General features: G+C 38.2%; 1 protein-coding gene across 1 annotated transcript in view; it reads left to right on the top strand.

Moving 5' to 3' along the window:
* The window catches only part of B3glct (beta 3-glucosyltransferase), a 120814-nt gene that overhangs the window by 54290 nt on the left and 41317 nt on the right, over positions 1-25207 (top strand). Inside the window, exons 5-9 of the mRNA XM_076872348.1 lie at positions 2043-2119; positions 2612-2723; positions 10099-10235; positions 19430-19493; positions 24567-24686. Coding sequence (XP_076728463.1) covers positions 2043-2119; positions 2612-2723; positions 10099-10235; positions 19430-19493; positions 24567-24686 — 510 coding nt within the window. The remainder of the gene's footprint in view (positions 1-2042; positions 2120-2611; positions 2724-10098; positions 10236-19429; positions 19494-24566; positions 24687-25207) is intronic.

Genomic DNA, 25207 nt, shown 5'->3' with positions numbered 1-25207 from the left:
CAATGACTTATTGAAAACACTTGCTTTGAAGCTTAAAAGTGTTGCAAGATGGTGGCATAGCACTTTTATAGGAGGTCTCAATCATATAGAACATCTGTGACTTTAACTCCAAGTGGTAAGAAATAAGATCCGATCATCTGATAGAAGATTTTATTGTGACCTTTTTGATTTTTTATCGCAGAGGCACTAATACATCTCCATATGTGTGTGTATATGTGTGTGTGTGTGTGTGTGTGTGTGTGTGTGTGTGTATGAGAAGAATACAAGTTCTTGGGCCTTTTGAGGATTAGTAGATTAAAATTTATTTATACTTAAGATGACTATGGTTTACTTTATGGTAAATCAAAATTAGGATTCTGAGTGTGAAGGTGGAACCTACTTTGTGTTTTGGAGTGCTCACACACCTTTGGAGCCTATTCTCGACAAGTGTGCAAGTTTTTGAAGTGTTTCTACTTGGAGATACAAGGAGATGAACCTTAGTGGCCCTTGTTGTGGTCACAAATAGAAGCCTTTATGAAATCCATTGTACACTTTAGTGAATAAAAGGTAACAAAGCCAGGGATGATTTTGAGCTACTAATAATCCACAGGGTTTATTTCATTCTAGGATTTAACTCCTTTGTTCTGATGAAACCATTGTGGCATTTTTATTGTGGTGGGGGAAGTTATTTATAAACCTATCTCCTGGTGTCCGTCAGGAAAGCAGCCTTGCAGTGGAAGAGGGAAGCCAGTTAATATCTGAGTTAATAACTGTTAATATTGTACATGTCCTATAAGTAGGATGTGCATACTTGTTTGGAAGTCACATTTTGAGTTGCATTTATTTTCCCTCAATTTTTTTAAAGAAAGTTAACTATATTTTAACTCTCAAAGGACTCTTAAAATATATATCTCATCATTCCATCATCTTGATACATGTATTTTCATTTTCTCGTTCCCTTAGTTCCTGTTCATATATGAATTTGTTTTAATGTCATAATCGTGTCTATTTGTACTTAAAGTTGAAATAAATACTACATAAATGAAAGCAATGAGGTTTATTTGATATTTGATTCCAGTGATTTATGATAAAAACTATCTTTAAATATATATAAACTTGAAGATTGATGTGGAAACCACATTGGTGTACTAACTAAATATTTAAGATTTATTCTTAAATTATGTCTGTGTTGATGGTTACCTGGAACATAATCTTATAACTAGTATAAACACATTATATAATAAGTTTGTTGGAAGAGGAGGTGTAGTTACATCAGATATGAAGACTTTTGGCTTTTATAATGGCTTGAAACATAGTGAATAGTGCTTTCCTTCAAAGCTAACACCCATATCCTTAAAACATTACTCTCTGTACATATATATGCATATTTATTTCTGTAAACCACAACCACAGTTGTGCCTTATTTCTGAATCTTAGTTCCTTCTATATTTATAAATTTGAAGATTCCAACATTATGTTATCCCTTTTTTTGCTTGAGTAATTAAGGAGTATAGGCCTAGTATTCAGGCCCAACTTTTCATTTCTGTGGTGCTTTAAAGTACTTTTAAATGTTATTATTTTTAAATCACTTTAAACAAATAGTTGTGTGTGTGTTTTTTTTAACATGCGATAGATTAGATATTGTGTCCTCTTGTTTAGCCACAGGGTTTTATTTAACCCATCTTACATATCTTGTGTGTAAACAAAAAACTGAGTTATCCTGACTGCTTCCCCTGGGCTCTTGCCTTCTCGTTACCTTTGCAAATCTGCCAATTCCAGTTAGGACGGAGTGTCCCTGAAGACCCTCCTTGTGTTTCTTGAGCACTGTCGGGTGTCTGGGTGGTTGTTTAGGTTCATCCAAGATACTTCACTTTCAGTAGCTTCTGAAGAAACCAGAAAGAAGAGAACATTGTGAAGAGTAACCTGTTGGGTCTCTAGATGTACCTGTCTGTATCTTTTATATTTTTGGGCTGGGGAACTGGTCAGTTGCATTCTTTTCTTTGAACACTGTGGTCAAGAATCTGATCAGTTGTATTTATTTTCTTCGTTCCTTGTGTTTTTAGGAGCTGCCTACAGTCCTCCTTCTTCATGAGCTGGCTAAGCAGGAAGGAGCGTGGACCATACTCCCCCTGTTACCACAGTACGTACATTTAACGCCAACGTGTCAATTACTGACATTTCCACCTGACCACTTTTGTGCTCCCTGGTTTTCTTATTAAGAAGGTGTTTTTCCTCAGTCAACAAGAGAAGTAAATTTGAGTTTTACTTTTTATGATTACCATATTAAACAGATTTCTCGATTGGTTCTTATTCACACATAGCTTTTAATTTCAAATGTGCTTTATTCTTAAAAGATTAAATGCTTCAAGTTGATATTTGAAAATTATTTCTCTTGTGAACTGGTTTGGTTATGGAGATAATTAACTTTAAGAACTCTGGCTGCTCTGTAGACGATTGGTGTATGGCTTTACTGTAAGTCGAAACTCTAGACGTTGAAGAAGAATTGAGAGGAAAAACCCTCTATTGTCGACTGTTCTATTTGAACTTCATCCATTCCTTACCTACCAGTTTTAAGTCTTGCTATAAACTCATTTTACACAGATGATGACTGTAATTTATTTCTTTTTGTTAGCTTTTCTGAAACATATAGCCGCAATTCATCATGGATTTTCTTCTGTGAAGAGGAGACAAGGATAGAGATTCCCAAACTCTTAGAAACACTCAGACGATACGATCCATCTAAGGTGAGTACAACTTCAGTGCTGGTATGTATACTTTCCGGCTAATGCTTCAGAGAAAAAGTTTAATTTCGATTAGGAGGCGTTAGAATAAAGACAATTAATAATTGTAATAAATTCTAATAAAGACAATTTAAAGTGAAAAGGAATGAAGGAATAGGTGAATATCTGGAAGCTATGTTAAAAAAAATTCTCTGGGAGGCTTATGGCTTATGGAGAGATGGAATGTAGAGTGAGCATCCCCAATGAAAAAAATCCCCAATGAAAAAAATCTATTTATATGTGCTAAAAATTTCAGAGTCAAAAAATGACACACAGAAGAGTTCATAAAGTTTCCCCTAGAAATAAACTTAAATTGGTTATTTTTATTTTTTACCATTCAGAAAATATATGTATTATTTTATATAGAAGTATTTTTGAGTACCAGCAGTGTGTTAGGCACCCTGGACAGCGGGAGCTAGGATAACACAGATAAGGATCCTGACCACAAGGACGGTATAGAAGAGGTGCCTTTAGTGACTCAATTACAGTTAAAAGAGATCTAAAATAAGGAGAAGCTTGAGAGGCCCTTAGAAGCATATAACAAGGTGTTGAGCCTAATCTAGGAGGGTCAGGGCAGCAAAGGATGCTTACTCTCATCTGAGTCCTGTAGGATGAGCAGGAATTAGCAGAAGAGGATATCCAGGCAGAAGGAACTTATTTGAGAAGGACTGAAGTGAGAAGGAATGGTTCTTGCAATAGAGGGATTCAGTGAAGTTCACAACCACTTTCATATTTTCAGGTCTTATTTGGTGTGTACATTTGATACAGCAACAGGATCTTGTTTCCCTCTGAATCCCTAGCTTTGAGCAGAGGGTTGAACATAGAGGAGGGGTCAAGTCAATGACCCTTTGTGAATGGCTGAAAACCCTAAAATATCATCTTTCCTTCCAGATTGTGTTCAAAGGCTCAGAGTACTTAGAAGGCTGCCCTGGACATAGGTCAAGAGTCAATCAAGGGACTGGGGATAGAGCTCAGTTGGTAGAGCGCTTGCCTTGCATGCACTAGGCCCTGGGTTCAACCCCCAGCACCACATTCAGTTCTCTTAGAAAAGCCTAGGTTGCAACCTGGTTGCTTTATGGGATCCTTCAGACTTGGGATAAGCAGAGTTGGACCCTCTCTGGTACCGCTAGTCACCTACGCCACCTGGAAGCCCACTCCAGAAAAGTATGTGGTTTAATGACTTTCTGGGGAATGAAAGGCCAGTTATGGCTTCCTGCTTGGTTTGTTGATATAGATGTAAAGAAGGGCAGCGGTGGTCATTAGATTAAGTTCTCAAATATAGGGGTAGTCTGTTACTGTAATATGAACCACTGATTTTGATGATCTTTAAATGCTGGAAGGATCTACATGGTTTCTCTTTTTTGCTTTTGATTCTGGGAAGGTATAGATATAATTGGATGAGAAGGTGGTTAGATGAAAAAACAAAGTCTTCAAAGAAGAGAAAAGTTATGAACCCAACTCCTCCAGTCTTTTGAAATGAAGCTAACCAGCATCTGTGTACTTGGTTGCCATGTTTTATATAAATCCTTCATTAAGCTTTTATGCTCTCTCTTTTTTTTTTTTTTGACTTGAGAAAAACTCCCAAATCTTTCTTAGGATGTAGGAGTTTCAGTCTCCTCCTGGTGTTCGGTTCACCTGAAGATTATTTTTCCATTATCCATGGCACTGATTCTGTACAGGAGATGGTGACTCACTGTGCTTTTTAATGAAAATTGGGATGATAAATGTAAAAGTTCAAAACAAGTTCATGAAAAGCAAGTACAGAACAGAGGTGAAATGAGATGTTTTTTCCCTCTTTTCTGAACTCTGCCTCTGGGGAGAAAAATGTCTATGATGCTTTATTTCTTTTGAAACTAACATTGAGGAATAAAGATTACATAATTTGAAGTGAGCTCAAACCCATATGATTTTTTTAACCCCTTTATTCTTTTTTCCTAAGATTTAAAAATCTTAGGAAAAAAACCACAAAGTAAGCCTGACTTTGATATTCATACAAATAAGCCACATTCAAACAATAACTATATAATGTGTTAGAAATCAGGTCTTTTGTTTGCTTCTGATATTTTCCTTTAATATCATTCAGCCATTCTTACAAATGCAAATTTATATTGTTTATATAGTATTTTAAATATAAAAATAAATCTTTATTAAATGATCTCTGCTAAATGGCCTTCCTAGGTGGTTTCTGTAATTTTCCATATCTCATTTGTTATCTTTTTTTTTCTCATAGTATGCTTTTCATGGGTGTGTGTTTGATGAAGTGTGTTGACTTCTTGTATTTATTTTTAATAGAGGTGAAATATCCTACAGTGTGTATCACTATCCTCTCTGTGAAGCCATTAAAGTCATGAAAAAAATAGGGAGTTTGGCTCTTTCCATAGATTCTACATTAGTTACTTCCTTACAGTTGTGTATAGCCTGCACAAAAATATTGAAAAACGTTCTTACATAGTTTATAATAGCTAGACACTGGGTTAGGAGATAAAATATGACAACATGTTTTACATAAAATTATGTTTGGAATGAGAGGTTTTAGTAGTAAAAGATTGGTAAGAAGGTTGCCAAAATATACCAAGGTGTTTATTTTCTTTATAGGCTATAGAGGCATGGTATGATAAATGGGTGATTTTCTTTTTTTTTTTTAAAAAAATTTGTTCTAATTAGTTATACATGACAGTAGAATGCACTTTCATACATCATATATAGATGGAGTATAATTTCTCATGCTTCTGGTTGTACATGTTGTAGAATCCCACCAGTCAAATAGTTATATAAGTACATAGGATAATAATGTCTGATTCATTCTACTATCTTTCCTATTCTTATAACCCCCCTCTCCCTTCACTCACTTCTACCTAATCTAAAGTAACTCTGTTCTTCTCTAGCACCCCACCCCCTTATTGTGAATTAACATCCATATATCAGAGAAAATATTTGGCCTTTGATTTTTTGGGATTGGCTTATTTTGCTTAGCATCATATTCTCCAGCTCTATCTATTTACCAGCAAACACCATAATTTCATTCTTTTTTAAGGCTGAGTAATATTCCATCATGCGTGTATGTATGTTTTTATATGTGTTATAATATATATGCGTGTATATAATGTGTGTGTGTGTGTGTGTGTATATATCTCACATTTTTTAACTCCATTCATCTGTTGAAGGGCCCCTAGTTCCATAGTTTAGCTATTGTGAATTGAGCTGCTATAAACATTAATGTAGCTGTGTCACTCTAATATGCTAATTTTAAGTCCTTTGGGTATAAACTGAGACGTGGGATAGCTGGGTCAAATGGTGGTTCTATTCCAAATTTTCTGAGGAATCTCCATACTGCTTTCCATATTGGTCACACCAATTGGCAGTCTCATCAGCAACGTATGAGTGTACCTTTTTCCCCACATCCTTGCCAATATTTATTGTTGCTTGTATTCTTGATAATTGCCATTCTGACTGGAGTGAGATGAAATCTTAGTGTAGTTTTGATTCTCATTTCTGTCATTGCTAAGGATTCTGAACATTTTTTCATGTATCTGTTGATTGATTGGATCTCTTCTGTGAAGTATCTGTTCAGTTCCTTAGCCTATTTATTGATTGGGTTATTTGTTGTTCTTTTGGTGTCAAGTTTTCTGTAGCTCTTTATATAACCTGGAGATTAGTGCTCTATTGAAGGTGCATGTGGTAAAGATTTTCTTCCATTCCTAGGCTCTCTCTTCACATTATTGATTGTTTCCTTTGCAGAGAAGAAGTTTTTTAGTTTGAATCCGTCCCATTTGTTGATTCTTGATGTTACTTATTTCACTTTAGGAGTCTTGTTAAGGAATCAGATCCTAACCTGACATGGTGCAGATCTGGGCCTACTGTTTCCTTCTGTTAGGTGCAGGGTCTCTGCTCTAGTGCCTAAGTCTTTGATCCACTTTGAGTTGATTTTTGTGCAGGGCGAGAGATAGGGTTTTAATTTCATTTTGTTACATGTGACTTTCCAGTTTTCCCAGCATTGGCAAGAGTCTGATAGTTTTGATAAAGAGCTAAGTTATTGACTTTTTAAAAAGCTATTGAAATCCATCTGAAGCTGAGGTTGTTTGCCTTGATCATTACTGGGCATTCTTCTCACCCCGTAATGACTTAAACTCGGGCTCTGGGAGTTATTTGGGATACAACCACAAGCACAGTAAGACTCTTAAAAGTTGTTGAAGGGCACATAAGCACTATATCCCTCCCACTTTTATATTTTTATAAGGAATAGAATAAGGTGGCATTAGTTGAATCAGAAAGAAAATACATCAAATTTTTTAGAACTTAGGGGGTAACTTGATTTATTATGTTTCGGTTTCTTCAGTCTGTCCCCAGGGCTTTCTCCATTCATTTTAACAAAAATCTACTAAGCGCCCATTACATGTTAGAGATACTAGAGGGATAGCAGTGAACAAAATAGATGACATCCATGTCCCCAAGGAGGTGATGCTGTGTTTCAGAGAAGGTAGTGAACAAAACGCAAACAAATATATAATACATCAGACGGCGACAAGTGTCATGGAGAGAAAAGCAGAATGGGGGTACAAGAGATTGAGAATGGGCTTCCTAGTCCATGTGGGGCGTTCAGAGAGTACCTCCCTGATCAGGGCTCAGTGGAGCAGAGTGGGAAGGAAGTGAGGGAGTGAACCTGGTGTTCCCCACTCCTCTATCAGACCTGCCACTTCATACCTCTGCTTATCTAAAGGAACTTCAGACTCAGTACGTTCAGAACTCAGCTTTTCACGCCCTCCAGTGCCCCGTCTATGCTCAGTCCTCCTATTCTCAGAAATGGCATCACTGTCTATCGAGCTGCTCATAAAAAAAAAAAACAAAAAACAAAAACCCTAGGACTTGTGATAGTTTCCTCTTTTTTATCTTCAACTCCACGTTTGTCTGTCCAGCTGGATCTACTTTCAGAATATCTCAGTCAACCATCTTCTCTCTGGTACTAGTACTGTGGTCCAAGCCACCGCCATCTCTTGCCTCGACCACTAATAGAGCCTCCAAATTGTTCTCCTCATTTCTGTTCTTCCCATCCTAATAATCTAGCTCCTCTGTGATTCAGATCTTACCACTCACCTGCTCAGAAACTTCCAGTGGTTTCCCATTCCACCAAAGATATTTTCACTGGGTATAGTTTCCTAGATGGGCAGTCGTTCTTTAGTCTTTAGTCACTTTAAGGATGTTGCACCATCGTCTTAACCTCCCATTCTTTCACTTGAGAAGTCAACCGTATATCTTTTTTTTTATTCTGTTGAAATAGATGTTGTACACATTTGCCTCCTTCCTTGAACACTCTTCACTAGCTGCTTTTAAAATTTCTCTATCTTTGGATTTCGATAGTTTTACCATTATGTGCTTGTGTGTGGTTTGCTTTTGTTCATCCTGATTTGAATTTATAGAGATTCTTGAATCTATGGCTTGATGACTTTTGTTAGTTTTGGAAAGTTCTAAGCCTGTATTCAACTATTGCTTCATCTTCCTCCCCTCTCTTTTCATATCCTTGGTTTCCAATTTCATGAATTATTCTGTCTTTTCAATGTACCTCATATGGCCTTAAGTGCTTTTCTGTATTTTCCTCCTTTTGGTGCCTCAGTCTGGATATTTCTTTACTGACTTGCCTTCCAGATCACAAATCTTCTCTTCCATTGTGTTTAATATCCTTTTGAATTCCTAACTTCAGTCCTTGAATCATTCAGTGTTAGTATTTCCATTTGACTCTTGTTTATAGATTCTAGTTCTTTGGTACGGTTCTCCATTCTTTCATCTATTTTCTTAAACATATTAATAATGTTGAAAGTTTTGCTTGATAGCTGCAAAATTGAATTTACCTGTGCATCTGTATTTTTCACTTAATCTCTTTGTTTTTGATTTGGCCTTATTTCTTGTCCTGCCTTTTAGTTTTTGACTGAATGATACATATTTTATGCGAAAAATTAAGGAGGCTGTGGATAATAGAAACTTTCTTTCTGTGGATGATAGAAACTTTCTTTGGGAGAATGTAATATTCTTCTATATCACAGGCCTGGTTTCGGTAAGTCTGTTTACAGATCACCCTTACTCTTAGCATCCTTTCATCCTGGTAGGGTCTTCCCAGAACCATAGACTGCTGAAGGCTTTGCTCAGCTTTTTAGCCTTTCCACTTCTGCTTCCTGTTTGGTTCTTATTTTTTTACTTTTTTTTTTTTTTTTTTTTTGTGCAGCTGAGGTAGTTGAGTGAAAATTGCATGCCAAAGCTTACCTCTTCGGTCCAGTAAGATTGCAGAAGTTTCTAGCTGCAACTTCTGCTACATGCTAGCCACAGCTCAGAAGCCAGTAAGTTTCCTGTGGGAAAGAAGAGGCCAATCTTGGGTTCCCATAGATGGGTTTTTCAATTGTGAAATTTTAGCCCTTCACATCCTGTCTTTGTTGTTTTCCAAGGACTTCAATTATTTGTGTTACATATTTCTCCAGCATTCATACCTGTTTTTAATGGTGACATAGATCTAATTCAGGCTATTCTGTTGTGGCCAAAAGTGGAAGTCTTTTATTGCCCTTAGAATAAATCTTATGTTCCTTTCCTCTGATTCGGAAAACCAATCTGGTCTGTCTTCTGCCTGTCTCTTTCATACCATGTTCCCCAAGTCCAGCATCTGCTAGCCAACCTAGATGTTTTTTGTCATCAAGTTTTTTCTTACCTCAGGGACTTTTGCATTAACTTCCTCAGATTTCTGCAGAGTGGGCTCCTTGGTATTATTTCATTTCCATTTATTTGTTACATAAGGTATTTCCCTTTTGATCCAGGACAGCCCCCAGTCAATTGCTGTATTTATTTGTTTAATTCCTATCTCCCTGTTATAGTGTAAGCTATATTACTGCCTGCTGGAGATTCTCAATAAATATTAATTGAATGAATGAATGAATGCTTAAAATAGACCCCGATTCTCAAAAGAATCTTTCAGATCTTTCTTTGAAAACTTTAGTGAAGCATAGGAGCCACTATTCTCTTTGCTTTCATAATATTTTTATGTGGAATATTCTATAAAATACCACTTTTATAGACTTAAGGTATAATGATGACTCACATTTTGTTCATCCCGATGATCTGATCTTTAACTCCATATATATATTTGGGAGAATATAATATAGATAGATAGATTGATTGATTGATTTATTCATTGTCATACTGATTTAATTATATTTTTGTTCCAATTCTGCCAGAGTACATAATCTGTGTTAACTCTATCTCCCATGATATTTAATTAATTAAAACTAATGGTACGACTTTGCTTTGGGTTTTACATGAATGGCCTTTCTATAAAATGACATTTTATATTTCTGTTTAACAGGAATGGTTTTTAGGAAAAGCATTACATGACGAAGAATCTTCAGTAATTCACCATTATGCCTTTTCTGAAAATCCTACGGTTTTTAAATATCCAGACTTTGCTGCCGGCTGGGCCCTTAGTATTCCACTTATAAACAAGTAAGAATTGATTATTCGACTTTTTTTTTTTTTTTTTTTGGTGTATGTACCAACTTTTACTTTGCTGAGTTCTGTTCCTCCTGGATCTCAGGATCTCAAATGAGTTTTTCAGCCAGAGGCAGTGGGTGGTAAAATGAAAAAAAAGGGACATGGAGCGAGAGCCCTAAGGGCTGTTGCTTCAAGTCTGTCACTTATGAGTCCCCTCAGACAAATCACTCCACGTCTCTGTACTTCCTCTTACTCACCTGCAAAGTAAAGCAGGCAATAAATTGTGAGACCAAGGAGAGCACGTAAGGGCCCTGAGAACTATGTACAAGGAAGCAACACGACTCTTTTGAAGGGACTTGGTTTGATTCTCAGTATTACATTGATTGCAAGTAAGAAAGCGAATCAGTAGCATGCTGAGGTGGGGGGCGGATGGCTTGTTATGTGCATGGTTATGCATGTTAAACACGGGCCAGGCAGGAGGGACGGCCAGCAGAAGGTGCTGTCGGTGGTCATACCCAGGTGTGTGTGTGCACAGCTGCAGCGGTACTTGATTACATATGGAAAGTGAAGATGATTAAGTTGCAATTCAGGAGAAGTGTGATTGTCGAAAGGCTCTTGTCAATCTGAATACTTCATGCTCCTTAAAGAATGAAAAGTTGACAAAACACTTGTAACCTTTATATCTTCAGAGATGAAAGGGTTTTCGCTTCTCATTCAGTGTCCTGCTTCTAGGGCTTGGGGTTTGAAAAGAGACTGTGTTGTCCCTAGCTGGCCAAAACTTGTTCACTATTCTCTTCACTTTCGAAAGTTCTGTAGAGTATAATATCCTTCTTCCCCGTGTAAAATCCACACCACCACCACTAGAGCAAGACTTCCTCTGTTGGGCCAGGGGTCTAGTTCAGGAGTAGAGTTCTTGCCTAGCATGCATGAGGCCCTGATTACATCCCCAGCGCCACAAAAAAACAAACAAAAAACCAGTAGCAGGGAGACCTATTTTTTTTTTCTATTTCAATTTATTTTTAACTGATATACAAATACATAAAGTTGTATGTATTAATGGGATACCATGTGCTATATGATATACATTATACAGTGTGTAAAATTTAAATCATTATACAAGTTATACATGTCTCTGACTTCAAATATTTATCACTTGTTTATGGTGAAAACATTCACACTCCTTTCTTGTAGCTTTTGATTGACAGCACATAATTACCCGATTATAGTGAAATCACACCAGAACTTCTTTCTCCCATCTAACTGTAACTCAGCACCCATTGATCTACCTTTTTCTCTCCCTTCCTCTCACTTCTCTTCCCAGTCTTTAGTAACCACTATTCTATTCTCATATTCTAGAAGATCAAATTTTTAGGTTTCAAATATGAGTGAAATCATACAGTGCATGTCTTTCTGTGCCTGGCTTATTTTATTTAACATAATGATCTCTAGTTTCATCTATGTTGTGGCAACTGACAGGATTTCATTCTTTTTTTATGACTGACTGGTATTCCATTATACATATATACCACAGTTTTTTTTTTGTCCGTTTATCACTTGATGGACACTTAGGTTGTTTTCATTTCTTGGCTTTTGTGAAAATAGTGAGCTGTTTCAGCCTTTCCCCATTCAGCATTATGCTAACTATTAGTTTATTATACATGACCTTTATTATGTTCATCTGTTTAGATGATCATCTAGTTTTCGGCCTTCATTCTGTTAATGTGTTGTATCATGGTTATTGATTCACGTATGTCAAACCTTCCTTGAATTCCTGGGAGGAATCCCACTTGATCATGTTGAATAATTGTTTCAATGTGCTGTTGAATTTGTATTGCCAATATTTTGTTGATGATTTTTGCATTAATACCCATCAAGGATATTGGCTTATAGCTTTCTGTTTTGTAGTGTCCTTGTCTGATTTTGGTATCAGGGTGATGCTGACATTGTATAATGAGTTTGGGGAAATTCCTCTCTTTAGTTTCTTAGAACAACTTAAGAAAAATTGGTATTAGTTCTTTTTATATTGGGTAGAACTCAGCAGTGAAGCCATCTGAGGCTTTTGTTTGATGGGAGACTTTATTACCAGTTCTATCTTGTTGCTCATTATTGGTCTGCATAGTATTTCTTTTTCTTCGTGGTTCAGTCTTGGTATGGTGTGTGTGTCCAGGAATCCATTTCTTCCTCGCTATCCCCTCTGGGTTTTCTAACCTTCCTTGCTGCTGGGGAACAGCTATGTGATGTATCAGGAAGTTGTGTCACATACAATTCCTTTTGGGAACTGAGTTATGTGGGAAGGGGGCAAAGCACAGAGGAGGATGTGGCTGGAGGGATCTTAGCAGGGGACGAGACTGGCAGCTAAAGCAGTGAGCTGCTGATGTAGCAGCTCCCTGGTGAAGCTCCTTGGCTGCTTATTTCTGTGCAAATCTGGGTTTCGTTCTTGGAGTCTCTGCCTAGAGTTTCTTTACTCAGACATTCCAGCAATTCTTTGAGCCTGAATAAATGCATCCTGTGCTTCAACTATCCAGAGTGAATTCTTTTGTCTCCAACAAAGACCCCTGACTCTGTACCCTGTCCTTAGGCTGCTGGGCAAGAATGCCCTTCTCCCAGCTGGGGCCGAGCATGCCTAAGAGAGTCTGCCTGGTTTCCCTGCTCTTGTCTTGGGAGTGTCAGGAAGGAAGGGAAGATAAGAAGAGACAGTATCATTCCCTCTCGCCCTCCACTGTTTCACCTGGCTTTGCTCCCTGTGGGGGAGAGGGGAAAGTGTCTTCCTTCACCTGCTCAAGGTCATATTTATTCTTACGTTAAATCAGTTTTGGTTTGTTGCAAATTACAGGCCAGGAGCTGCCAGGACCCTCTTTTGCTTCCATGCCCAGCAACCTTGTGTTTGGAGCCCAGGTTAGTGACCTTCTTTTTAGTCTGAACTCCTAAAAAAAACAGAGCTCTAAGCTGCACATCGTAATCCAAAGCACTGTGCCTCGTTGCTCCGATTCCTCCCACCCCCAGTCAAGGAGGCTTCCCTCATCCTTCCTTGCTCTCTTGACTTTGCTCCCTAGTGCGGAAGGCTCAGGACTGATTTCTCCATGGGAAGAGGCCAGTGTGGCTGTGATTTCTTTGACTTGGGGGTTATAAGCTCTTCATAAGCTTGTTTGTCTCCTGTTCCCCATAGTTCAACCATGTCCCTTTAGAAAGGCACAAACACAGCTCCCTCTGCCTGGTGAAGCGCTGTGACACACCACTCCTTCTCCCTCCAGGGCTATGGAGCTCCTGGTGGACCTAGGAGCCCAAGTACAGTGGACGTGGGGACGTAGCAATTTCTCTGAGGCCAGTAGATCTTCTTTCCCCATCCCTGTCTGCTGACCTGCTTGGCCTCTCATCCTGAGGGCAAATCCTGGTTGTCTAGAGAGTTCTGCCCATCAGTTCCCCCATTTTCCTCTGGCAGGCTTTCATAGAGGCCTCTTGGTGCTGAATTCAGTTTTGAATTCAGAAGTAACTGTTTTTTGCTTCCCTTTTGAGTATTTTTTTTTTTTTTTAAACCAGGTGGATGGAATTAATCTCTTTGAACACCTCTTTGATTCCTAGTATCCTCTTCTAGGACTGCTCAGCCAACTCTTATTGCCTGACTGGCTGGCGTGAGAGTACGACTTTTTCTGCAGATCCTCGTGGGTCTCCCTCTGCCCATACTCCTCATCAGGCTTGGAGACACCAAAGCCCTGGCTGGTTCCATTGGCTCTGGCGGATGCCAGCTTCCTAACTACTTTACATTTCCCATGCAACTAGCTGCCCGGGGCCTTGCCAACTAGGGCTGTAGGTTGTACACTAACCCAGGTGCGAGTCCTGTTTGTGGGAGGACTTTTTGTTATGGATTTCCTGGCATTCTGCAAGGAAGTCCCACAGGAGACCAGTCTTGACTCCCTTCTCTCATGTTCTCGAGGTTGTTGAACACATCGGTTGACAAGGGACGTAGCCACGTACACAGCTTCCAGAGGAGGCTCAGGTCTCTTTGTGGTCATGCTTACCAATATTTTCCACCGAGATATGAGAGAGAACTGAGGGCCTCTTCACCGCAGCAGGGTGGTAGGTGTCTTAGTCGCTTTGGGTTGTCTGAACAAAGTACCATGAACTGGTGGCTTATAAATTACAGGTTTATTTCTCAGAGTCCTGGAGGCCAGGAAGTCTAAGATGAAGGCACCTGAAGATTCGGTGTCTAGTGAGGCCCCCTTTCTGGTTCACTGATAACACATCATGGTTGTCCTCACATGGTAGAAGGGTCACACAAGCTCCTGCAGGCTTCTATTATTAGAATTCTATTCCCATTCATGAGATCTCTCTCCCTATGAGCCAATCACCTCCCCATGCCCCCAAATCCAGTCTCCTAATAACATCACCTTGGGGCTTAGATTTCAGCATATGGATTTTAGGGGAATGTAGACATCTAGATCCTAGGAATAGGGAACTATGGTTAAGGAATTTAGGGCCAAGAGACTAATCTTTTGCCCAAAGTTCAGAAATTTCCATCGCTTTCTCCATAACTTAACATCATAGAGGAATGAGATACCAGATAACCTGAATTGGTCTCATCTGCTCTTCACAACACTGAACAGTGATCAATAAACTATGCTTTTAGTGGATTAATTCCCATGATCTTCTCCCTGTTTTGCCTCCCTTGCCCCTGCCAGCAAAAACAAACCAAAATTTTAGATTCTACTATAGTAAAAGATTCAAATTCCAGTTATTTTAGGCCATATTTATTCTTTTCCCCTGATGCAGACAAGTAATCAAACCAAATGATATAACACCTCTGGCATAGTAACTCTCTCGTGACCAAGGTATATTGTTAAGTGATTTTCTAACAGGAGATTCTTATTCTCTAAGAAATTGGTATTGCACTTAGAACTAAAGGGGAACAGAAGCTCTCCATTAGTCCCATCAACTGCAAAATTTTCCTAGTTATTTTTTCTCAGTTCTGAACTAAAGCACTGACCTATTTTCTCCTGTTATTAGGGACTATGTGAGTTGGCACGCTTTGGTGCAAATAGCAGTAAACAACTCAAACGGGATTAAGGAAATGTTATCGCTGTAACTGGAGGTGAGGTCTCTGGTTGGTTGACACAAGAGTTCAGCGGCATGATTAAGGACCCAAGTTCTCTCTGTCTCTTGCCTGTAGGTCACAGTGTCTGTTTATCCTAAATCTGTTTCCTTTTGTGGTTTCAAGACAGTCAGGACTTCATGTTTCCTTTTTCTCTCCACCAGCAGAGGACCTCTCCCCCAGGGGAAGCTAAGCCCTTATCCTGAGTCTGGTTGGGCTCTTTTAAGGCACACACCAACCTTGGACTGACCATTAATAATTACCAGGGATTGCAGTGCTTTGATTGGTCCAGAATTTTCAGGTTCTGATCTTGAAGCTTATTTAATTGTTTGGCTTAATAATTAATCAAAATCAAAATTTATTTAGGAAGAAGGAAGGGGGAACTGCAATGTATAAGCAAGGAGCAATGCCCATTATAGGGACACTGATTCCTTTGTCTGATGTTATGCCCACTTCATATATAAGGCAATAATTTAGAGATACTAAGTGCTTCTTTTGCCTAAGTCACCGTGACAACTGGTTACTTAAATACATTTATGACACACACTTCCTTAGACTTTTTCCTAGATGAAATAATATCTGTTTTAATGATCCTACAACAATGAGTTTTGAATGAACACGGCTCAACGTTTCTAACAGTCCATCCATGGGATCCTCTGACATGCCCTGGTGCTCTATCCACATGATCTCTTGAAAAAAAAAATTGTTATCTTTGGAGAAACTCTAATAATTAAATTTCCAATAAGATGATTTCTTCAAATGTATGTTATTATAGAAAATTGTTACTGGTTTTCTCCATTGTTTTTCTACCTTCTACCTTAGATTCCCTGCAATATCTTGCTCTGTTGACTGGTTCCCAAGTGATACTAGAAAAGTCAACTTAGAAGTTTGCCTGTTGATGGGGCTGGGGATGTGGCTCAAGCGGTAGCGCGCTCACCTGGCACGCGTGCGGCCCGGGTTCGATCCTCAGCACCACATACAGACAAAGATGTTGTGTCCACCGAGAACTAAAAAATAAATATTAAAAAATTCTCTCTCTCTCTCTCTCCCTCTCCCACTCTCTCTTTAAAAAAAAAAAAAAGAAGTTTGCCTGTTATTGAGTTGAAGGGGCCCATGATCTTTTACACATCCTCAGACTAGCTGGCTGTATCATTAAAACTGTGCTATCAGGTGTGTGGTTTAACAGCTTCTAAAAATTAGGAAAACTGAGTTTCAAATATCATAGATATAAAGAACTGAATATTTAATGAGAAGACATTGTATCCAAGTAGAATTTCTGGTCTTCGTTGTTTGTTTGTTTAGCATTGTTTGGTACTAAAATTGACATTGGAAAAACCTTGTGCTATGATGCTTACTGCATGAGAAAATGAAAGATAGTTCCCAATATTAGGGGTTGCCTTTTAAAATAGATGAGCATCCTATATATTCTTAGGACTTGTATATATTTGCAAATAACTGACTTAGGCTCCAGGCAGCACTAGAAGCTGATTTCATGATGATGGGGTAATCATAGCTTGGTTTGTGTGGACTCCCTGGGCTGCAAGAGGTAGCCACTTAAATCCTATAGGTTATGTTTTTATTTGTTCTCTAATCCATCATTGTATGTTTCAAAGAAATTCTCAGTGGTTTTTATTTTTTATCCTCTGAACTGTCCCTCAAAAAAAAAAAAAAAGAATTCAAGAATTGAATGAGAAAGAAACTTGAAAAATAAAGCATATATTTAAAGCAACAATTCAAAGGTCGATTGTCTATTGAGAAAGGGGAGTATGAAATAACCATCTAACAATGGCCGTCGCATGCCACTTGGATTCTGATCCCTTCTGTGTCCCTTGTCTCTGGCAATAAGCCTGGGTATGACATTTTTTGTCTTTGGAGTTGAAATGAGCTGAATATTTACTGTATGTGGTCTGATTAGCTTTCGAAGGCCTGTGGTGTGACTCTAAATCCCAAAGTTACCTTGATATAGTTTATTTGGGAAATCAGTCTCCAACTGAGCAGAATTCAAATTGAAATAAGATCCTGCTTGCCAGAGCAGGGGTTTTTTCCCCCCTCTTACTATATATCAGGAATGTATTGGAGGATGTAGTTTCTCTCTGAGTTTTCACCCACTCTTACTGACAGGTCTGTGGGCAGATATTGAACAGGATTTTGACAGATACCACCTGGGTCTTCTTTTGTTGCAACCTGCTCTTAATACATTCATATCAACCATGAGACAAATGCTTTATAACTAAACTTAAATAATAAGCTTTCTCTTCCTCCTTTATCTTTTAATCAGAGATGAATTTTTAAAAATAAAAAAAATTAAGAGTTCAATTGTTACATAATTGTACATATTCATGGAGTATAGTGTAATATTTTGATACATGCATATAATGTATAATAATCATATCAGGGTAATATGGCATATCAATCACCTCAAACATGTATTTTTTTTTTGTTTTCAAATGTTGAAAATCCTCTCTTCTAATTATTTTTAAATTCAGTTATTACTTGCTGTAGTTACCTGGCTGGGTTATAGAACACTAGAACTTAATTCTCTTATTGAATGTATCTTTATACCTGTTAACCATCCCTTCTCTATCCCTTCCTGCTCCCTACCCTTCATAGTGCCTGGTAACCACTATTTTACTAAAAAGCGTTTTGGGGCATTTTTTTTGCACCAGGTTTGAGGCTCAAATCCAGGGTCTTATGCATGCTAGGCAAGCATTTTGTCACTGAGCTACTGCCCAAACCCTCTAAGAAGTAAATATTTGTAAAGAAAAAAAAAAATCTTTCATGACCCAAATGGAATAAGATGTAATTATAAGCACAGTAAAAAAATATTTTGAAACTTAGTACTATTGTTCCTTTTAAATCACTCTTATTTCTTTGTAGTTAAAATATGTATCAGGAGGTTTATAATTATACTGGGGGAATATTCAGCTATAAAAACAAATATGAAACCATATGGTATTTAGGTGACCTTGGTAAATATGTAATTCTGTCTTGGCCAGTTTGCAATCAAAATATATATCCCCTCATTCCTTCAGGGAGCCTGTTAGTGATCATTCTGTCCATGTAGAGTGGATAGTGCCGTTGAGAGCAGCACAGAGAGGGGTGTATCCATGACAGATTTGAATGCATGTGACAGTGCTGTGTTTGGAGCAAAGGAACTTTCTATTCTGGTGGGCAAGTCTGGTAAAGTTTCCCAGGGAAGCTGTCCTTGGGTTTGGTCTTGAAGTAGAAAATGTTGTCAAGTGAAGGTTGGGTATAGACACAGTAGGCAGATATCAGTGGGAAAGAATAGTGGGGAGGCAAGTTCTCCTTAGAGTAGGTGGGCACTAAAGCCCTGGGTTGGGGGCAAGGTAGGATTTTCAAGACGGGCCAGGAATGTAGGAATGTAGCTTCTTTTATTTTTGCTACTGGGGATTGAACCCAGGGGCGCTTAACCATTGAGCCACATCTCCAGCCCATTTTATTTTTTATTTTGAGACAGGGTCTCACTAAGGTGCTCAGGGCCTTGCTAAGTTGCTAAGGCTGGCTTTGAACTCACAATCCTGCCTCAGCTGCCCGAGTACAGGCATGTGCCTCCACACCCAGCAAGGACTTTATTTTATATGAAAGGAACTGTGGGGGATTTCTTTTGAGTAGAAAACTGTCTTAAAAAATGTTGTTATTCTTCCTTGAAACCACATGCTTTTTCTCTCTAAGACCCCACTACCTAATAATTCATTAGGATTATTAAAATTTTAAAATTTTGTAGGAACTTTGGTTTCTTTGTCACGCACACGTCTTTCTTTTATTCTCTGGAGTCAGTATTTAATGCAAGGCTTATCCCAGCCGAATCTTGTGGCTTTTTTTTTTCCTAAGGCATTTTAATTATTATATTTTATATTATTGGCAGATGTTGAAATAATAAATAATAAATGCAACATCTGCAGCAAGTGTTGCATTCTTGTTCCTGTTGACAAACCAATGCATTTTTCTCAATCCTTTCCCTCAAGGAAATTAGACTCTTGCTTTTATCTTAAAATTTATATTTTTCTGTTTTCAAATATTAAAAAGTCTCAGGAATGTCTTATTCTCATTGGAAACTTCTTTTGATTAAAAAAATAATCAACGTGTCTCTATTTTCTAGGCTCAACAAGAGGTTAAAGAGTGAACCCCTAAAATCTGACTTCACAATAGATTTACAACATGAGGTATGTCGTGGTTGGTTTGATTAAAAATTTCAGTAGTCAAGAATTTGTGTATTTTGATATAAAAGCTATTTTGTATTCCCTAAGAGTGCATTTTTCTCTACTCACAACCATTTTCTCTCCACTGAAGTAATTTGACAGCACTCCAGTAAACTAGGTTCTTCTATTTTTAAGCTGATTTAATTATTTAGGTAGAGAATGAGAAGTGAAAAAAATTGTATCTTATGATTCATGATTCTTTGTTTTTAAAGTAGGTGGAAAGGTTCAGAGGTGAATTTTTTAAAGTATGCAAAAATGTCATTCAAAGCACTGGTAGTCTTACTTGGTTTTTTTTTTTTTTTTTGGTACTGGGTATTGAACCCAGAGGTGCTTAACTACTGAGCCACATCCCCAGCCCTTTTTTTTTTGGTATTATATTAGAGACAGGATCGCACTGAGTTGCTAAGTGCCTCACTAAGTTGCTGAGACTGGCTTTGAACTTGCAATCCTCTGGCCTCAGCTTCCGGAGCTACTGGGATTACAGGCGTATGCCACCATGTCCAGCTTACTTGGTGTTTTGGTTGTACACTTGCTTATAAACTGAATGTTTGTGTCTTGCCCTAAATTCATATGTTGAAACCTAGTCCTTAATGCTGTGTTCTATGGGGAGGTTATTAGGTCATGAAGGTGGAGCCCTAGAAATGAAATTAGGGCCCTTATAAAAGAGACCTCAGAGAGCCTACTCACTCCTTCTACCATGTGAAGGCAAGAAGGGGGCCATCCATGAACCAGGAAGCAGGCTTTTATTGGACACTGATCTTGAACTTCCCAGCCTCCAAATCTGTGAGACATAAATTTCTATTGCTTATTAGCCACTCAGTCGATGGTACCAGCCCTAATGGACTAAGACATGTGCCTTTGTTGTGTGTCTATTTAGCTATCTGGAACAGATTTGAGCCAACTAGCCCTAAGCAGGCAACTATAGTGTGTGCCATGCTGGGCCCCTAGCCCCTATTGTTCCCTTGGCCTTTAGTGGATATCTGTGACGAGTTGTCGTGGAAGCACCTTGGACACCTATAAGAATGCCCCTTTTGACATTTCATCCATGGGCCTGAAACAGACCTGAACCATGGAGGTAAGTCTGGATGTGCTTTTCAGGCCAGCAGTTCTGGCAGCCTTCCAGGGGCGAAAAGGCACCACCCCATGAGCTGGGGCTGAGGCTCAGTGGTAGAGCACTCGCCCCACATGTGTGAGCCCTGATCCTCAGCACCATAAAAATAAATAAAATAAAGATATTGTGTCCATCACAGCTTATATATATATATATATATATACTTAAAAAAGAAAAAAGAAAGGCACATCCATGACCATCCATGACCCTTTAACATCTTGGGTGTTTCTAGACAATGAAATGGCTTAATTGAGAGAAATATACTTTTTAAAAAAGTCATTTTTCTCTTCTACAGAAAGGAAAGAATGACTTAAAAACCAGTTCTGTCTGGATATGTTTAATGAGAAGTAAGTTCTGGAACAAATATCCAAGCTTGAAGAGATATCTAAACATTGAAGGGTAGTTTTAAATACCTGCGAGAAAATGACATCACTTGACATCACTGAGGCTACCTGTTCACTTCTCCCAGTTGTAGTCCCCTTTGGAAATAGATAAGATTATGTCCCCAAATTAGAGAATATAGACCATTTTTCCACTTCTAAAATTTAAGCATGAACTAGGTCATAAAGTATGCCTAAAAAGATTTCCTATGACTGTCTTATAGACTAAAATAATACTAAGTTAGACATCAATAACAAGAGCACAGTAATGACACACACAGGTATATTTGGTCATAATGAAAAAAAAAATTTAAGTGGGTCATTCTTAAAAAATAAAACCCAGAGTGAGCACTCTTCAATTTTCTCTCTCCCTTACTTTTGTTCATGCTTTATGACATTTTGCATAGTTTTGCATCCTTTTGGACTTTATTAAACAGAAATGCAACAGGAATATTGTTCTAATTTGAGACTGATCCATGTTGATTCTGCAGCTCTAATGAGCTTACTTCACATACTGTGGCTCTCTTCTATGGCCTTACCACAATTAATTTGTTCTTCCTCCTGTTAGTGGGCTTCTGAGTGGCTCCTGGATTTTTGCTCTCAGGAACATTGTTCCTATGAATATTTTTGACATGTGCCATAAAGATCATCCGCAGGTTTCTCTAAGGCAGAGGCTTATAAACATTTTTTTTTTTTTTACTGTGACCCACTTTAAAAAAATACATTTTTCATTGTGACCCATATTTGTGTGTGTTGTTACTGATGTCTAAGTTCAGTATCATTGCAGTCTATATCACAGTCATTTGAAAAATTTTTAGGTTTACTTTATGGCCTAGATCATGTTCGGTTTTTATAAATAGAGAAAAAGATGCATATTTTCTAATTTGGTGCATAATTCTCTATCAGTCTGATCAAAGAAGGTATTAATTGTTCCTTTAAGATATTTTACTTCCTCTTCCTTTGTTGCTTCATTTCATTTTGTTTTGGTGCTTGATTTATCATTTACTAGGGGAGCAGTGTGGTGCTCTTCCATAATAATGGTGAATTTGGCAGCATGTCCTTGTGGAACTGCAGGCTCTTACTCTTTGTACTCTGAGGATATGTTATTTGGTGCATGCTATTTTAGAATTGTTGTATCTTCTTAGTGAATTTATCATCTTTAGTGATGCTCTTTGTCATAATGCATATTTGTCGACATGATACTTCTACATTAGCTTTCTTTTGCTTCATAATCATTTTTCAATTTTTTTTCTTTCAACTTTGTTTTGTACTTTTCTTTAGGATAAGGACATGCCTTTAAAGAGGACATGCTTTTTTCCCCTCTTCCTGGTTTGATTATCTTTATGCCACATAGCAAATTTATACTTACATTGATTTTCATTACTAATATATTTGAATTGATTTCCATCACTTTATCTCTCCTCCATTTCTCTTTTTCTTTTTAAAAACTTCTTCTTTTTTATCTTTCTTATTGCTCCACATTTTTTCTGCTTTATTATTTAGGAAATTCAATCCCTCTGTCTTCTATACTTTGTAGGTTAAAATGTTTTAACATTCCTAACCTAATAATGGCTAATTAGCATTCAGAGAACCGAAGGGCCTGAGAGTAAATTTTCCCAAATTGTGGCACTGTTTATATGCTATTATTATCCAGCATCTCTGTGCCTTCTCCCTTTTTACCCTGAACCTTAGCTGTGGTCATTTCTTCATGCAGTTAACCTCTGTGTTACCATCATTGTGTGTTTGCCACCTTTGGTACCATCCCATCTTGCTTTGCAGACCTCCTAACTGGGGGCACCTTTATTCTTCCTGAAACACATATTTAGAATCTCTTTTAGTGAGGTGGTAATCCTGTTAATTCTTTTTTTTTTTTTTTTTTAGTATTAATTTTTAACTTCACTCATGAGATACACTCACATCATGTGTACAATCCTAGGTTGTCAGTCATTTTTCTCTCATCTCAATGATGTAATTCCATTGTACTCTGGCTTCTGATGTTGAAGTGATAAGAAATCAGTCCTTAGACTAATGTGGTTCCTTTGTATATAATATGTTATTTTCTGTTTGCTTTTAAGATTCTTGGATTTCTGTTCTGCAGATTCAGTATGACATGTGTGGCTGGGACCCTTTCCTCTAATCCTGTTTAGGATTCATTAGACCTCTCTATAATAGGATTGTTAAGCATCTTTTGAGAATTCCCAGCCATTGTCTTGTGAACTATTTTCTCATCCCTATTCTCTTTGTTCCATTCTCCTGGAACTTTAGATGGAGCCTAGAGTTATGAACTTCTCTTTTACATATTTCATCTCAATTTCTTATTATAACTACCTTTTTAGATTATTTGAACAGTTTATTCTTTAGTTCTCTAATTTTTTATTCAGCTGTATGTAAAATACCATTTATCCTAACCATTAAATTTTTCATTTTAATTATTGTTTTTATTTCCAGAAACTCTATTCAGTTATTTTTCAAATTTGTTTTCTTGCTCTGTATACTCTTTTTAAAGTTGCTCATGTTTTAAATTTTTTAAAATAAAAATTTATTAAATATAGTACTTTTATAATTTGTAGTTAATAATTTTAATATCTGAAGTTTTGAGTGTGACCTAATTTTGTCTGTGGGCTCTTACTCATTATCTCATTTCTTTCTACTTATTGTGATTTTCCTCTTGTTTTTCTGGAACTTGTGGTAGCGGTCCTCTGAGGCCTGTATTAAGGTCGTGTCTCAGCACAAGGATTGACATGAGCTTCTGCTTGCTGCTAGCACCTTTTACTGACTTGGGACTACTTGACTCCGTTTCACATGTATTTAGACCTTCCAGGGGCACAAATCACGGAGGCCTGCCTTTTGGTTCCACAATTCCCAAAGGGAGTTGGAGGTGACTTTTCACCTCTGCCTGGCTTCCAGGCCCCAGCTCTGGGTGGCCGTTTGGACCTAGCCCCATCCTACCTGGGCAGTTCCAGGCCTCACGCTCTTCCCTCCATCAGAAACTCAGCATTTCCAAAAGTTTTCAAAAGTCAGTTGACACTCAATGGGCAAAGCCACCCTGGGTGCTTTTGCCCTGGGTTCTTACTACCATAGTTTGTTCTCGGAGGCTCCATACTCTTGGGTCCATTTAGCAGTACACTTCAGATGACTTTAAAGGCATTTAGCCAACATTTTGATTTGTTCTCCACAAGTTGGCTGCTCCGTGTAGGTAATCAGTAGGTTGCAGGAAACCAGAGCCATGATACCATGTCCTTACCTTTGTCTCTGAGACGTTCTGGAATGTGTTTCTTCCTGTAATTGCTTATTGACAGCTTTGATTTTTCTTTTTTCTTTTCTTTTTTTTTTTTTTTTATTTGGAGGGCTGAATATTGACTCATGGCTTTCCCATTTTGTTTAAGTTAAAAAAAAATCCCATTGAATACTGACACCTTGATCCATTTCAATCTAACGCTCTTCTGAGAAGGAGGGTTACACTGACCCTTGAGATATTTTGTACCTTCTTACACTTGTGGTGTTGGCTGAGTTCCTTCCTCACCGCTGGTCTCCTGTCTCCCACAGATTGCCCTCTACATCTGGGACAAAGGCGGAGGACCTCCCCTAACCCCTGTGCCTGAGTTTTGTATAGACCGTGTGGATTCCCACTGTGCTACCCAATTCCGTTCTTTTCTACCGCTTTGTGTAAGTAATAGAAGAAAGACTTCCTTGCAGATCAAAGGAAAATACATGTTGTATATAACATTGTCCTAGTATACTTTAAATACTTGTGTGTGTGTGTGTGTGTGTGTGTGTGTACATCAACCTTGCCCAGGGCCTGGCCTGGATCTTATTTGTCAAGAAATAACAACCTTCTAAGTAAGTGCTGTTATATCCCATCTTCCAAGTGAGAGAAGGCTGCGCAGCTAGAGGGAGGGCATGAGGGTTGTGTGGGCATCTTCTCACTCCAGAGCAATTTTCTTTGGCCATACAGCATCTGTTGATTGGCGTTTTTATTCCATGCTCTGGAAAGGCAGTTTCAAACATTTTCTTGGGCATGTAGGCTGTGCCCACAAGCCCATCCCCTTTCCTCTCTCAGCAGGTCACCCTGCTCTTGACCTCACCTGAGACGACCCAGAACTTCTCATGTCGGATATGTGGCCCAGTCCCCAGGAGGAGCCTGAGGACCCCAAAACTCACTAGATTGTTAGCAGTTTTTTCTCATG

The sequence above is a fragment of the Callospermophilus lateralis genome, chromosome 12 (genome assembly GCF_048772815.1).
Source record: "Callospermophilus lateralis isolate mCalLat2 chromosome 12, mCalLat2.hap1, whole genome shotgun sequence".
In the NCBI taxonomy this organism is placed as follows: domain Eukaryota; kingdom Metazoa; phylum Chordata; class Mammalia; order Rodentia; family Sciuridae; genus Callospermophilus; species Callospermophilus lateralis.
The sequence above is the reverse complement of the archived record's forward strand: the minus strand, read 5'-3'. Positions and strand labels throughout refer to the sequence as shown.